This window comes from Polistes canadensis, unplaced genomic scaffold (assembly GCF_001313835.1).
Source record: "Polistes canadensis isolate GaletaPanama2010 unplaced genomic scaffold, ASM131383v1 scaffold_95, whole genome shotgun sequence".
Taxonomy (NCBI): domain Eukaryota; kingdom Metazoa; phylum Arthropoda; class Insecta; order Hymenoptera; family Vespidae; genus Polistes; species Polistes canadensis.
This window is the reverse complement of record NW_014569642.1, coordinates 502,156-518,019: the sequence shown is the minus strand read 5'-3', so window position 1 is coordinate 518,019 and position 15,864 is coordinate 502,156. Positions and strand designations below refer to the sequence as shown.

Below are 15,864 nucleotides of genomic sequence, written 5' to 3'. Positions count from 1 at the left end.
GAGAGAGAGAGAGAGAGAGAGAGGGGGAGAGAGAGAGAGAGAGAGGGACAGATGCTTTATTATTTTAATATTACTATTATTTTTATTACTATATATACATATAAATATTTTGTTTAACTACCTTGAGGAGCAAAATATCCATGTTGCCCATGTTGGTTGTGTTGCCCATGTTGACTGTGTTGCCCATGTTGACCGTGTTGCCCATGTGGACCATGTTGCCCATGTTGTCCATGCTGCCCATGTTGAGCATGCTGTGAATGCTGAGTATGCTGTGCGTGTTGTGTGTGTTGTGCATGTTGCCCATGCTGTCCATGAGGGAGCTGATAATTCTGTTGCGTAGGATTTTCTGAAACCGCAGGACGTTGACGAAGGCTGGAGTATCGCTTTGGTCTATTGCCAGAACTATCTTGCTGTTGAGCCGTTTGTTGCGATTGGTGTCCTTGTTGCGATTGCGTTGGATGAGATTGCTGCTGTTGCATTCTCGGAGGCACAGTGTTAACTCTTTGTTGACCAGAGGATTGCGCATAATAATTTTCTGAGAAAAAATTTATTTTTATTTTTAAATAAAATTCGATCGATTTATTCAATTATTGATTCCTCATTAATAAAATGTCAACTTACTATTATGTTTACCACTTTGATGATATTGCGCGCCATCGTTGATATGAATATTTTTCATCTCGTGCGTAATTTGATTATCATCGTCGTGTTGTATTGTATTACTCCGTCTATTATCAGAATTAATTGGTCCAGCTCCTCTTCCTTTAGGTTTGGTTTCGATAGTTCTATTGCTCAATATATTGTTATTGGCATTAGCCTTAAATCCTCTTCCACGAGCTCTGTTTGTTCCGAAATTAGTCGACTCTTGTACGTTTCGTTTGTTACTCTCTCTTGATAAAGTTTTAGTTTCAAAAGATTTTTCTGCATCTCCGTTAGATCCACTGTTTCCATTAGAATTTTGATTTTGTGTCCCATGTTTACCCTCCTTTTTCCAAACCGGATTATTGGACTCGTTTAGAACTTTGTTTTCATTTCTGAATGTAATAATTTCAAAATTTAAATATTGAAACAAACTAAATATCATTAACAATGATAGTTGATAAATTTCAATTTGCTTACGTATGACCAATGGATGCTCCAGAAGATTTGGTCTTTTGCACGTCGTGCTGTGTTTGTAAAGGTGGAAAATTTTGTGTTTTATTTATAGTCTTACTTTTACTATTATACCACGCTGATGATATTACCGGTTCCTCGACAGTTGCAGAGGAATTCTATAATAATCAAAATTGTACAAATAATTTTCTTTAAATGTAGAACTAAGTAATTTCAAAATATGCATTAATCGAAAGGATTGAATAACAAATAAACTTAGTGTAGACGCTAATGATTTTTACTGCCAAAGCAAAAAAAGAAAATAGAAATGAATTGAGATTAACATTCAATGCTGGCCAGTTCGTCAATGTCAGCAAATGTTGTTAAGTAAATAAGCCAACAATTCTAACCATGCGTTATTAGATTGCGTGTATTGTAATGTTTAGAATGTAGAAAATATATTTTTACATAAAAGATTACCTTATTAGTACCAAGTGCAGGAAAATCTTCTCCACTTCTAATAAACTTTCTATTATTGCTTTTAGATGTCGTATTGTTACCAGTTTTACCATAAGCATCTTCATCTTCCCAATTGCGTGTATATTTATTTGGTCCACGTCTGTGTAAATAGAAGCACAAATATTAAATACCAAATAAATAAATATCGAATTGAATTATTTACTAATTAAAATGCAGCATTTTTACCCATATCTTCTTCTCCTTCTAGCTCTAGGTGGACCTTCCTCATTCCTAATATCATAACCATAAACCGCTATCAATTCCTCATGACTCTTAGGAGCTTGTTCCTCGTGATTGTATCTATCATGATCCCATCTATCCTCTTTATCTTTCCATACTTTCTTTTCTTTAGTTTCTCTTTCATTAGTAGTTTCAGTACTAGTTTCGGTAACTTCATCCGTAGTTCTATCATCATGTTCATAAAATGTTCCACGTTTTGGTATATATTGAGGATTTCGTCTATCTTCGTCATCATCTAATTTCTTCTGTGGTTTCTCCTCCTCTTGTCCATCTCCACTTTCTCGCAATACACCTTCTTGTGATTCAGCATCAGAATCAGTCACGTAAACATCACATTCTGAATCCTGATGACCATCAGTCTGTTCGCTACTCTGTAATCAAAACAATACATCTACTATTACTAAATTAATACAAATACAAAAATAAATAAATAGAATTAACAAAAAGATTATACCACACACACAAAGTTTTAATAAATATAATTTTATAAAATTGAATAGTATTTTCCTAGAATTTTTCTGGTAATGAAAAAAGACAAATATCACGCAAACAAGATAACCGTAACATTAGCATAACAAGATAATCAACTATAATAAAATAACTAATAGAATTAGAGCATCGAATTATAATAATACTTAAATGTAAGATTAGTACCAAACTATCGACCTCATTTTTTTCCTATCGATAAATTGGAACAAAATAACGTGAAAAAAAATGGTGAAAAAAATCGTAGCATGTTAACTGGATTTTAATAGAAGGGAGATATACTCACCTGCGTTTCTTTAGTGGCGTTCAACTCTTCGTAAGAATCGGAGAGATCATCTGAATTACAGGACTGATTAGATTTTCTACGACGTCTCGTATCAGACATGTTATTTAGATTATAGCCACGCACGTCCTACAAAAGTTTTCACGTCCCTAATACTATTTTTTTTTTTTTTTTTCGATATTTCCTTTCGTAACGAACAATCGCTTTGCATGAATAAGAAAAAATAATAGAAAGAAAAAATCCAACTCTTCGCTTATCGTATTGTCTTCTCGATACTATTAAGAGATTCTATAAAAAAAAAAACTTCTCTTAACAATTCGACTGACCTAAGTACACTAATTAAGAAGGCACACCGTCCTAAAATTTGTCTTCACTGAATATAACGTTTCCGTTAAGTCGTTTTAAGGTTACACGACAGCAACAATGGCGGTGCGCTGCCATGTTGAGAAAACTAGAGAAAACTTTCATGAAAATCAAATCTAAAGCTTTAAAAATAAAATATATATTACAATTTAAATCATTCAAGAATTTTTAAATAATTTAAATCGGTATTAATTTGTTGTTTTCGTTAATATTGATGAATTTTTTAGGGATTTTTTTTCTAATTATTATTTCTGGTAGAATAATTGTTTCAATTCATCTTTGATTTTATCTTTGAATTATTTTCGCGCCAATTTCTATGATTCGTCGAAAATAAACATCACCAATCTGATACGAGTTAATATGTGGACCTATCGAACAAAACAATAATCCTAGGGAATTAGATCTGGTTATTCGATAAGTATTTTTTTTTTTTAATAATAATAATTTCGAGATATTTCTCTGTGCTAAAGTAAGATTTTTTCTGTAGTCTTTGGTAGTATTGTTTAAATGTAAATTTTCCATTAATTATTACTTTGATTTTTAAAATTAATCTTATAACCTCGTGTTAGTCATGACTGGTGGCGTTTGCAACTATTTTCTTGATATTTTTAAGGTCATTTTAAGCTGTCAGAATAAATTTCATAAATATTTTTTTTAATTTCAGCTTGTTCACACAAGATATGATATAACAATATTAATTTATTAAAATGTGGAGGTATTATTACATTTACATTGTATTAAACGTTATACTTGATTTTATATCTGGCCAGGGAATTAAAAGTTTCGATGATACTGTTTTATTTCAAATTAATTGGCCAGAGAAAAGTGATACCCAACCATTAGTGAGTACAATTAGAAGAATATTATTATTCTATAAAATATATATATGAAAATATTGTGTTCAATTGATTGTTTATATTTGAAGGATACCCCAAACAATGTTGAGTTTTATCCTATAACAAGTGCAAACAATGAACAATATGTATGTTCGATACCTGATACAATAGAGCAAGATCATAACAATGCTCAAGTATCTAAAGGAGCTAATCCAATAGAAATGTTGTCAATATTATTTATTCAAAAAACATGTTCTTATAGAGTAAGTAATTTTTTGTAAAATAACATTACAATGCGATAAGATATACTGGATATGACAGAACATGTGGGTGCTGATCACACACGCTTAAAAATAATGAAATAAATTCATATCAAACATATGCTCTTTATTTATTCTCATATATGAAATATAACAAACTTTGTAGCTGTGGTTGCTTAACGGTTAGCATAATTGCCTCCAAGCAGCTGATGTCCAGATTCAATTCTCAACTATTGCAGGATTTTGTCAATGGCATTGCTTCGTTGATAGAACTAGTTCCTATTAAATCACTAAAATTAAACAACAATAGACATGATTAGGCTTAAATGGGTGACATCTTTGGAACATAATATATGCTGTTAACTCCAGAACAGGTGTCAGGGTTGTGGAAAGATTTCACATCGAGGTTCCTCAAACTCGTAACAGAAAGAATAATAAACATGAACGAACTTCTAAATACTATGGTTCAGAATAGAACAATTTCTTCAATTAAGATAAAACATATGTTTATATGAATCTTTTTCATTATTTTTAGATGTATATTAGCTCTCAAAGTATGTCCCACAAATTCTACATGTTCTAGATTGTGTATATTAAAACTAATAATATTTATTTTGTTAAATAGTTAGAATCATATTGGACGTATGAATTATGTCATGGTCGTTTTGTACGCCAATATCATGAAGATAGAGAAGGGAAAAAAGTTAAAACTCAGGAATATTATCTTGGTACTTTTGACATATCTCAAAAGTTCAAACTTTCTGTCGAGTATGATAAAATGATTAAAAAGTCAGATATACCGGTTAAAAACATTGATGGCATTAATATGCCGTATGTTGAAATTAAAATGGAAGATGGTACGCTATGCGACCTAAACAACAAACCAAGAATGATAAGAGTTCTATACGTGTGTTATCATCTTGGGAAAAATGAAATATTTTCATTGAAAGAAACGTCAAGTTGTGAATACGAAGCCATTATTCTAACACCTTTCTTATGTTTTCACCCCGACTATGAACCACAAGATTCAAAAGAAAACAAAATTGAATGTCGTCCTGTTGATTCTACGCCACAAAAACCTAGAGCGCTTGTCGCCATGGAAACGGAGAGTGCTAAACTTCGAAATCAAAAAGTAGCGGTAAAATGAATTCTATTAATTTATTTCTAAATATCCAAATCAAAATAGACTTATTTCTGAATATGTTGTTTTTTTACAAAGACGCAAAGGCTTTTGTACATAGCACATGATATACAAAAAAAAATCTTACAATTAAATTTAAAAATGAATTTGAATTAAGCATCACTGAGTTATACAAAAGAGCACGCGTTGTCGACATCTATAAAATCATTCATAATTTAAATCATGTAAAAGCATAAAAATTACTAATTATTTCTATCTTTTTAAAATCTTTAGTTTTGGAAACTACTCTCTATATCAAATGGCTCATATCTAGGGGCTAAACTAATAATTCATTTATTTTTAAGTTGATTTATTATTTATATAATGAATTGGTTATTTCTTATACAGGATAAGCTGCAGAAAATCTATGCGATCTTCCATGTAGATAAGGAGGGCCAGGTCAGAAAATTTACATTTTTGGGAAACAGGCTTAATGCTTTATGCCCGTTGTTACATAATGTCATGGGCTTGTGCTAACATCTGATTCACTCTGCCCCTTCTTCATCTACATACTTTATTTCTTGATTATACGATTTCTTTAAATACTAATTCATATACTAAATTTTAACTTGTATTTATTAATGTATATTACGGGGAGAACAATCTTTTATTTTAAATGCTAATCTAATTTACCTATGCCAAAGTTTATTTGATTAACTCTTTGCACTATGATTTGACGCATGTCACTGTGTACCAAAGTTGGTGCTATATTTCGCATTTCTTATATTTTATTACCTGTAAAATTTACCACCAGCAGGACTCATATTTCTTATGTTTGGACCAGAAAGTATATGACGAGTCCCACATATTAGATATAGTGCAAGAGATTAGTCTTATTATTAATGTGATTATAAATATCACATTAATATATAACACAGCATCATGGATTCCCGCATTTTTATTAATCTTACACAGTTAAAATAATTTTTTTAATTGAAGCATAAATTCGCTATGCATATAGTCAAATACATCAATCGTTTAACTTTGATTTTGATATATACAGAGAGTTCGTTTAAAATCCGTGTTTATAATATATGTATACAATTTATTCCAGGAGGGCGATGGTCGTGTAAGGGTTGAAATACGTTCAGTTGATATTGTCGATAAACATAACGGCGCGGAAGATTCCGTCAATTTGCTAATAGACCAAAATGTAACTCCTGCTGAAAGTAATTCAGTTCAAAGCTTTCTTAGCGGGAAAAATTGCTTACATGGAGTAAGTGATGTCTTTCTGTTAGATATTTTGATTGAAACATTACAATATTCGATTTTAATTAACAGGGAAACGGTTGGTGGAAATATGAATTCTGTTTTGGACGTTCTATAGTCCAGTATCATATAGAAAAAGATGGCAGTAAAACTATCGTCAGTCTTGGTAAATTTAATAAGGAAAAACATTTGGAATGGATCGCCGCTCATCCTAATAAGAAACCGGAACCTCAGGAAACGCGTAAACATTTGTCACATTTTTATAGCGACGGAAGTATTTGCGATAAAACTGGCCAGTTACGACAAACCGAAGTATTACATTTTAAAGTTTTTCTAACAAAAATAATGTAATTTTAATGAAATATTAATTATTAATAATGAAATAATTTTCTCTCAGGTTAAATTAAAATGCGTTGAAAATCGAATGGGAAGTCCATCCAGTATATCATTATTTTTATTAGAGCCAAAAACGTGTAAATACGTATTAAAAGTTGAATCCCCATTGATCTGCGATATTTTAGAATATGCCGATGAAAATGGTCTATTGAGTGAAAAATTCGAGGCTGATTTTTCTAAATTAAAAATAACAGCTCTTCATATAGAACAGGAAGATGATCTAGATGAAAGAATAGCAAACGGGGATGATTAATAAACGATTAGATTCTTTTGTAATTTATTTTCAACAAGCAAATAGATAAAGTACAATTAACAGTAATTTATAATAAAATTAGTAATAATATTGTCGATTGTACTTTTCTTATATATCAAATTTATGTAAAATTTTATAAACATAAATTAAATGAGCTATAGTGTACATATTTTATAATTATTATACAATAGTATGACTTATTGTTTCTTATGTTTTACCAAACGGTAAATAAAAATAGTTATTTTAAAAAAATATATTGGAGACACACAAATATTACTTAATTTGAGATTCACATAATGAAGTTTATCAAAATAATAATATTATCAATTTGTATTATCCTAAAGTAATAAAACACCTCGTATTGACAGGTATCTGTAATAAATATTACAGAAGATATAATACGAAAATAAAATATATATTGTACGATTGATTAACAATAATTATACACCAATGTTAAGACCCACACCCACGCGAAATTGTTGATTCGCGTGATTCAATAATCCGCTAATAATTAATGACGATTCCGAAATTGGATATAATTTTTTCTCGAATACGCAACCAATACTACTTTCAGAATTCACAATTCCTCTGAAAATGAGATCAGCGTATGGTATATTAATTTGATATACAATAGTAGCAATTGATTCGTGAATCCTCATGTTTGTTTCTATCTCAACGCCGAGTTGTAGTTGTTGACTTGCTCTTCTATAATAACAAATATGAATACCAGCTTCTCCTAAAGTGGCAGACCATGTGGCATGTCCTGTGTTGTATCTGAACGCTACACACATTAAGGTCTGTTGACCGGACGAAAGTTTAGAACCTCTTAGACAAGCTATTTCTGCACCCAATGTAATCCTAGATGTAATTGCTTGCAAAAAATGTAATACAATAGTTCCTTGTTGTTTGATAAAATTAGGATTAGCTAGCGTTAATGCCAAGGTGTAATCGTTAGACCGATATTCTACGGAGGAACTGGAAGCCTTGTATTTGCAATTAGCAACTTGTGTAAATAACTTGAATCTAAATCTACATCCAAGCGTATGTACAAAATTAGCCGTCATGTTTCCATTAGGAATAATATCACCTTTAACAATTGGATATTTCTCGTGCAAACCAACTGCCTTAATTCCAATATAAGATGCGCCAAATTTGTATCCCGAAGGAGTTACAGAACTCAACGTTATCGCGTGGGTTACATTGAAATGGGAACTGAGAACCTTTTGAACTAATAATCTTGCGCCCTCAAAATTTTGAGGATAAAGATCCTTCACTTTTTTATGAAGTTCTTCGAAACTCCCTGGATTACCAGGTTTCTTGTCATCTTCATTTGGGCATGGTACGCAGTCAGGAATTTCTATCGTTTCAGAAATTAAATAAGGATCTTGTTCTTTATTTACAGACGTATTTATGATACCCATTATGCTCAAAAGAAATAGCTCTTTCAGAAAATTTCGCCGAAATTTGGATTAATTCGACGTTTGTCGAGATAATTGTACATTTTTTCGAGTAGAAATAGAGAGGCATTCAAATAAAATTCTACCTTTTGATAGTTTGAAAATTGATCAAGATAGCGCTAGTAATAAAAGAACATTTGAAATTTGCCGCTAATTGTAAGAGGGATATCAAAGAACCAATGGAAGATGCGCAGCAGGAGAAATTTGATATTTTGTAATAAAGCCGACAGATGGATCTGCTAAATCATCGTATACTTGAATTTCTCGCTAATAGTCTAAAGTGGTATCTTTTCTTTATATACAACTAATAGTGATGCGGTTCACGGAAGTGTGTGCTTGTGATGGCACAGCTGAACATTGATCGCTAAACGTCGAGAAGTGGTGGCAGATCTGCTCAGTGGGTGTTGTCACGTGGTCGCTTCAAGTAGCTTGTGTTGGATTCCCGATTGCGCGTACTTGTTCGTGGTCTTGTGCTTTTTCACAGACCTCGGATACGCACGCCTGCACGGTTGAGTCTTCACGTCGCTCCTCGAACTACCGCGATTTCCAAATTGGGGGGTAATCGAATAGGTCAGACGAGGTAATTTGTCGCTTCCATATACAGGCACTGCGGAAAAGCAGTATGCCATAGTTTTTGTTTTTTCTTATTTTGTTTAATTATAAAAAAGGATATAATTAATATATATTTCATAGTACTTTTAAACTATAATTGGTAATAAATATTTTTGACTATATTTTTGTAAAGTGTAGGAAATAATTTTTATTACATTTCAAGTATAAAAAATAACTGATACAATTATATTTATATACATATGCATACGTAAATATGTTCTTAAACATTTCATGTTTTCTGTGCCTCGTTGTTTATTTCAGATGCAACTTGGGTGAACAGTAGATTCCAATTCCAAGCTTCGTCAGCTTCCTTAACTAAATTTTCGTTATACAATTTTTCGGTAAGAGAAAATAGACTAATACCATCCAATGACGTAAATGCTTCGTTTTTAATTAAATCCGTGTCTAATTCTTTATAAGCCGTGACTCTGTTTGTGTCAATCCTACTTAATAAATGAATGTTCAATGTATATAATACAAGTAAAGAATAATTAAAATTTATTTAATAGAAAAAGTAAGAAAAATGTATTCACATAGGTGCGCTTGATAAATCGGAGACAACATTGTCTTCTTGGATCTCATCTAAATCCGGAATCACAGGGATATCTATAATAAGAACACAACTCTAATTAATTTATGTTTTAATTACAAATGATATCTAATAGATCATTAAATCAAATTGACAAACGTTTGTTGCACTCTTACCATCTGGTGGAGTCTCTTTTTCCGTAGATCGAAATCGATCCCTAAGGAATAATCTGTTAGTGACTATAGATGTCTGATTCTAGATTTGTGTTTATTATAAATACTCACTGTTCGATGATATTAGAAGATGCTTTTGTCCTAAATTAACAGATAAACAGATTAGATAATTGACAATCGAATTATTTTTCAATATGGGAGAATAAAATACTAAAATAAAATAGAAATATTTATTTCAGCACTAACTTGCTGCCTTTCAAATCGTCACCCCAACCAGTTTTTCTGGCACGAGGTGGCGCCACAGGTGGTTGCGTCGGGTATCCTGAAGAAAAAGGCATTGGACTATTTAACAAATCGTCGTCTGATTTTGAGTCTTCTTGGATAAAATTTTGACCTGCTCTTCTGCCGAGTCTAGGTATAAGCTGTAAACATATATATATATATATATATATATTAGAAGTTATGAAAAAATGTTAAATTTTATCTCTCTAAATCTCTAATTTTACGATAGTGTCGACACAGATTTGTTGAGAAATATTAGCAACTATATGTATAAATTTTTATTAATTATGACGATTATTTAAAACGAATGTACCTTCTTCGATGTAATTTCTAAATCTGTAGCCCAATCCATCGTTGTTTAAAATATGATATATTTATCTTAAAATAAAAGGATTATTGAGACAGTATCAGTCCTGTGTTTGCAATTGGTAACCATGACGACTGACCGCATCGTTATGTCGATAAGGTAGAAAGGGCGGGAATATTTGAGAGTATATATATGTTACCGTCCAAGTGGGAAATCAGAGATTCATCGAAATGTCTAAGCATTGTTGACAATGCCAAACAAAAAAACCTAGTAATGTAAGAAATGTATTCATATTTCTCATATTTCCTAGATATTCTGTAGAATAACAAGTGAGAAACCGGTAAAGTAAGAAAGCAGAAATGAATTATTTCGTTCTAAATCTCGCTCTAATCTTCCGCTATGATAAAGAACAAAAGATATAGATTTTCCATGGTAATCTCTATGAATATCGGTCTAATTGTAATAATCTTCTACTACGATAAGTAACAGTGGGTCCTACATAGTAATACACCGGCATTGAGTAAGTTTCAGTTTATAGAAGTGCGCATAGTATAGCGGCACGCAATCTCAAAAACCCGTGCACAAAAACCCGCTCCATACTCGTTTTTGTGTGAGTTGTGTGTGTATGCCTGTTGCCCGATAATGTATTCTTCTCAATATTGCTTAGATAGCATTTGGTATTCTATAGAATACCTAAGTATTATGTATAATGTCTAAGAAAAATCCGTAACAATTCTTCTTCCCTCTTGAACGGTAACATACATATATATATATATATAATATACTCGTTAACAACTTAATGAGATTTTATTTGTATTTAAAAGATTTTTCTCTTTCTTTTTTGTAACAAAGTCAATAAAGTTAGAATAATATTTGTAAAATAAAAATATTAAAAATAAAAAAAAAATATCATTTATTTAACATTTCCACTTGGTCTCATCTTCATGCATAAAAATGATAGTTCTTCAAAAATCTTTGGTAGAGTTTAATTGTCGTTGATACTCCTTTTTTTTTGGATTTACACGACAACCTTTATCGTTGTTCGGTGGCCTCACTTCGTTAAATCTAAACAACGTACATGTGTACTTTTTTGTTAAGAACGGATACCTATTGGAGAATGTTTGAAAAAATTCCCAAATAAAAATACCTAGAAAAGTCTCCTTTACAAAGTCGCCAAGGTAAAATGTCTATTTTCTCATGAAGAATCATAGATACTTCTGGACTAACGTAATATGGTATTCCTGCACCGGAACCGCGCGTTATCAGTTTTCTTTTCTTATCGTAGCAACAATGTTGAGCCGCAACAGTTATAGTTCCTGTACTCAACAAAGTACGCACGCAATAGGATGCTCCAGGTTTGTAAACATCCAATCGGTAGTTTGGGGTGCTCACGTCTCGCCAACGATAATGCCTATTTTGCTTTTCATCCCAGATCTGGTTGTTATAGAAGATGAAATTCGGATATGTGCAAGGGCAGCCGGGAAGTACGACGAGATGTTCTGAAATGTGGATATGTACTTCATTTAACTTTTTATATATATAATATTTGTACAGCATTGAATTTTAATCTTAATTATACTCACCCATAAACGCAGCTCTCAGTCTGTCTTCGTTAATTAACCATCTATCGCACGGATCCACTGGCGTACGTTCTCGCATAAGAAACATACCATTTATCATAGATTCACTCTCCTCGAGCGATGCGTTAGTCAAACTTTGAAATATTTTCGTCAATATATTGTTAAATGCATTAGAAATTTCTTCATTGGGATAAAAACTTCTACTGTAAGCGTATTCACCAATAATATTATTATTATTACTATTACTCTCGGTATAATTATCTTCAGTGTAATTACTCTCATTGTCAGTGTAATTAATCTTAATTGATCTCTTATAGAAGTGTAAGCTTTCTTCTAATTTGATAGAAAGATAATCATCTTGCTCATATGAAGCATTGTTATGGGTTCCTAAACTTAATTCCTCGTTGTAGTAATTACTATGCTATTGAGTTTGAAGAAAAATGATTATTTTGATTATTGTCCTAATATTATTGTTTATTTCTTTTATTTCAAACACATATTACAGAATACCTTTGGCAACGAATCAAGTCTCGTGGGATCATTTTTGCAATGTTGTCGTTGTTTCTGATACTCGTTTGCCTCGTGCCTCGTTTGGGATACATCGTCGTTATCCCTTCGCTTGGTTTTCGATACGCTTAACGAGATTAACGCATTTGAATTTGGAAAAGATTGGACAGTGGCTGCCGTCATTTCATTATAAATCCTTCTTGAATTAGAAAACTTTGCCTGACACCGTATAGATCATTATTAAAGAGTTTTTAATGTTATAATCGTCATTATAATCGTCAATATTTAGACACCATATTTTAAAGTCCGATAGAAAAAAGAGAAAGGAAATGAAAATGGCGACCGAGCCATTTGAAAAACATATAGAAGAATTTGATTGTTCCAAGTAGAAAAGTTAATTCGAAATGACGATTTCGTTAGCGATTCAACGAAATAATACCGTATAAATGATTTTCAAATTGAAAAGTCTTTATCTCTGTCACTAATAATAACCATTTATTCTTTAATTTTCTTTTGTTTTCTTCGTAGAACGAGGAGCATAACATGAAAAGACCCCGTGTTTACTTCGTAGATGAGTTACGGACTTCGAAGAAGAAAATGGGACTTAGCGGTATGTGTTTGAACGGTATGAGTGGAATGGGATACGCTCAACGATGCGAGAGATTCTACTTCTGAGAAGCCGCGTGTTATGCGATCGTTGCCCATTCAATGGCGTAGCCATTGTATGATGCCAGGAAGAACTCCTACTCCGTCTAACAATAAGTTTACGATAAGTTACAATAAGTTAAACGGAAACTAACAACAGAGAATATTATAGTAATTAATATTTATCCTTATATTCTAGATAATATGTGTATTATGATAGACAAAAAAAAAAGAAAATAAATATTAGCTCATAGGAATACTTTATTATCGAAGAAGGATAACGTTCTCAAACCTTATTTATTTATTTCACTTACCTGATAATGTAAAACTGTAACGGACAAAATGATATCGATGGCAAAGAGTATAATGAGTATCAAGTTTAACGGCTTCATTTTCTTTTCTTTTTCTTGAATTTTGACGTGCGCGCGCGTAAATTAGTTTAATTAATTACTATCGCTAAATTCGTTAGACGATCATTGTGCTTTATCACTTGGAATAAAATATCTTTCATGTACTCTCATTACTCTTTTGATTCACCAAATTAGATTCTTTGTTTAAGTCCTTTTTGAAAAAAAAAAAAAAAAAAAAAAGAGAAACAATAGAAAAATGAAAAATGGAAGCGCCAGAGTAAATCGTAAAATTTAGAAATCGAAAGTTCGTCGGTTAATCTTCTTGTAATGAAAAATAAAAAAACGTAAGATGCGCGCACACACATTTATCTTATCGATATGACGAAAGAGATGGAATTTGGAAGAGAAGAGAAGAATAAGAGCGGGTAGAAAACGCGGCGCTGACCGTCCTAAGGCGCACACCACTATGTGTATAGTTGTGAATCGGTGAAGTTCTGTCCCACTATAATGGGCCAGTGGCGGCGAGGTGAAACGCTTGGAGAACTAACACGCCGAATGACAGAATCCTACGTCATTGTAGAGCTTCTATTAAGGCGTATCGCGGCTTACCTCTTTCATTTCATCCTCCAGTTAAAAAAAACAAACATATTTTTGTTATTTCCTACTGTTTAAAATTTGATTTTACGTTTCATCTCGAACATAATTATTCCTTGTATCTTATCAACCGATTTGCATTATATGGAAATATGAACAATTTACCTTATAATTTAAACAAATTTTACCTTCTATTATCACAACATAGATTTTTTATTCTATAATTCATCAAGCTATTTGCATCAAAATGATCGTCAATTGGCCACGTTTCGCTCACAATGATAATAAAAAATGACAAAATGCATATATGAGCTCTGGTGACAATTGCCAGGACAATTGCGTGTATATATAATGTAATATATGATGCAAATGTATGTTTCCAAATTTGTAGAAAAAAACTCCATGAAATATTTTTCATACTAATTCAAAATAATCATGCGTTAAGCAGTCGTTCATTGATCCCTTATAATGGATGATAGCGATTATTATTATACTTTAATGATCTAGTATTTGATTAATTAATGTTTTATGGGTAAAAGTTTAGTAGAAAAAGTCATCAGTATGTTATCTTTTTGAGCGCGAAAGTTCGCGTAAAGCCGTATCGTAAATCAATACATATTACGGCGTCAGAATTGAAATCCACAACATGAATGGAATGCAGTGAAACACGTTCCAGTTATTTTTAGTCGAACAGATTCGAAAATACACCCACCCTGAATTAAATATATCCGAAGAAGATGCGTGTACGGGAATGCAGTGAAAGACCGGCACGCGGACATCTAACAGATATGTAAATGCTGCTATCGAAAATCGATAAGGTGTCTTCTACTTATACGTGAATACCCTTCCCTCTCCCTTCCATTTCTTTTATAATCCACAATATACAATAATATACATTTTATTAATGTTAAGACCAAACAAGGAGTGAAATTATTTAAATATTATTTTTAGGACCCATGGTATAAAAAAGAAAAAGAATTTAAATTAAAAATCGAAGAAAATAAATGTTTTTTGACAAAATGAGATGAATGAGTTAACCCAAATGTGGGTTAATTTAGGTTAACTGGGCTCCGAAGTTAACGGTCCACCTCTGATTTTAATCGTACCCTTTGATCGCAAATATATAAAAATAAGTAAAACAAACGAGAAGATAATACGATGTTTTTATTTTTATTGAAAATGATATACTATGATACGTAATAGTAAGTATACCTAATTTTCGAAATTTTTGCACTCGCACAGCGGGCGAATATTCCATGATACAGACGGTAATTGTATTGGAATCATACGGCTATGGTAATAAAAATCTTCCTCAGGAGTATTTCTTTTCTTTTGAAATATATAATTTGTTTACACAGTAACAAAACGAGAATGATTGAATTATCCAAGATGTCTTCCGAGGATAAGTGAGATATTATATTTCATATATCAATGATCATATTTGTGGAAGAACTTGTTTATTCCATTGTTAATATTTTATAAGTTAAATCAATAGGTTTCACAATTGTTAGTAAATAAATTTTTGAAAATGAAACCGATGTTAGTCAAAGTATTTAAACTTGTATATGTACAATTATAAAATAATCTATAAGAAAATAATGAGAAAAAATTGTTAAAGCTGATAATTAATGTATGAAGTGGTTCCAATAAATATGAAATAAGTACTTGAAAAAAAAAAAAAGGCCGGCCACCCTTAACTTTTGTTTACCAT

The 15,864-nt window shown here is 31.7% G+C and overlaps 5 protein-coding genes across 12 annotated transcripts in view; 1 reads left to right on the top strand and 4 right to left on the bottom strand.

Moving 5' to 3' along the window:
• The window catches only part of LOC106787198 (protein CASC3), a 5,620-nt gene extending 2,579 nt beyond the window's left edge, over nt 1-3,041 (bottom strand). For both annotated transcript variants that reach the window (XM_014749355.1, XM_014749356.1), the window contains exons 1-6: nt 2,624-3,041; nt 1,798-2,222; nt 1,573-1,711; nt 1,120-1,271; nt 622-1,034; nt 122-535 (exon numbers count right to left, since the gene is read on the bottom strand). In XM_014749355.1, coding sequence (XP_014604841.1) covers nt 122-535; nt 622-1,034; nt 1,120-1,271; nt 1,573-1,711; nt 1,798-2,222; nt 2,624-2,722 — 1,642 coding nt within the window. In that variant the 5' untranslated portion in view covers nt 2,723-3,041. The remainder of the gene's footprint in view (nt 1-121; nt 536-621; nt 1,035-1,119; nt 1,272-1,572; nt 1,712-1,797; nt 2,223-2,623) is intronic.
• Nucleotides 3,042-3,360: 319 nt separating this feature from the next.
• LOC106787220 (endoplasmic reticulum lectin 1) lies at nt 3,361-7,140 on the top strand. 4 transcript variants are annotated; one of them, XM_014749407.1, is made up of 8 exons: nt 3,361-3,452; nt 3,648-3,825; nt 3,909-4,082; nt 4,705-5,211; nt 5,608-5,658; nt 6,314-6,475; nt 6,541-6,780; nt 6,866-7,140. In XM_014749407.1, exons 2-8 carry the CDS (start codon nt 3,691-3,693, stop codon nt 7,115-7,117), a joined length of 1,521 nt encoding a protein of 506 aa, XP_014604893.1. In that variant the 5' UTR covers nt 3,361-3,452; nt 3,648-3,690; the 3' UTR covers nt 7,118-7,140. The 4 variants fall into 4 exon arrangements, with proteins under 4 accessions (XP_014604893.1, XP_014604891.1, XP_014604894.1 ...); XM_014749405.1 differs by having other exon boundaries at nt 4,705-5,217; XM_014749406.1 differs by having other exon boundaries at nt 3,443-3,492; nt 4,705-5,217.
• Nucleotides 7,141-7,557: 417 nt separating this feature from the next.
• On the bottom strand, nt 7,558-8,538 carry LOC106787175 (mitochondrial import receptor subunit TOM40 homolog 1-like). Its single transcript, XM_014749304.1, has one exon. It carries the CDS (start codon nt 8,536-8,538, stop codon nt 7,558-7,560), a length of 981 nt encoding a protein of 326 aa, XP_014604790.1.
• A 789-nt stretch (nt 8,539-9,327) lies between these two features.
• Nucleotides 9,328-11,111, bottom strand: LOC106787179 (intraflagellar transport protein 43 homolog). 4 transcript variants are annotated; one of them, XM_014749313.1, is made up of 6 exons: nt 10,484-11,111; nt 10,135-10,310; nt 10,000-10,029; nt 9,892-9,944; nt 9,720-9,792; nt 9,328-9,632 (listed from the first exon to the last, which is right to left on the bottom strand). In XM_014749313.1, the coding sequence occupies exons 1-6, from the start codon at nt 10,520-10,522 to the stop codon at nt 9,416-9,418; spliced, it is 588 nt and encodes a 195-aa protein (XP_014604799.1). In that variant the 5' UTR covers nt 10,523-11,111; the 3' UTR covers nt 9,328-9,415. The 4 variants fall into 4 exon arrangements, with proteins under 4 accessions (XP_014604799.1, XP_014604800.1, XP_014604801.1 ...); XM_014749314.1 differs by having other exon boundaries at nt 9,328-9,629; XM_014749315.1 differs by having other exon boundaries at nt 9,892-9,932.
• Nucleotides 11,112-11,407: 296 nt separating this feature from the next.
• LOC106787180 (isthmin-like) lies at nt 11,408-13,580 on the bottom strand. The gene is made up of 5 exons (XM_014749317.1): nt 13,524-13,580; nt 12,568-12,691; nt 12,061-12,478; nt 11,625-11,976; nt 11,408-11,542 (listed from the first exon to the last, which is right to left on the bottom strand). Exons 3-5 carry the CDS (start codon nt 12,155-12,157, stop codon nt 11,443-11,445), a joined length of 549 nt encoding a protein of 182 aa, XP_014604803.1. The 5' UTR covers nt 12,158-12,478; nt 12,568-12,691; nt 13,524-13,580; the 3' UTR covers nt 11,408-11,442.
• Between the last annotated feature and the right edge of the window lie 2,284 nt (nt 13,581-15,864).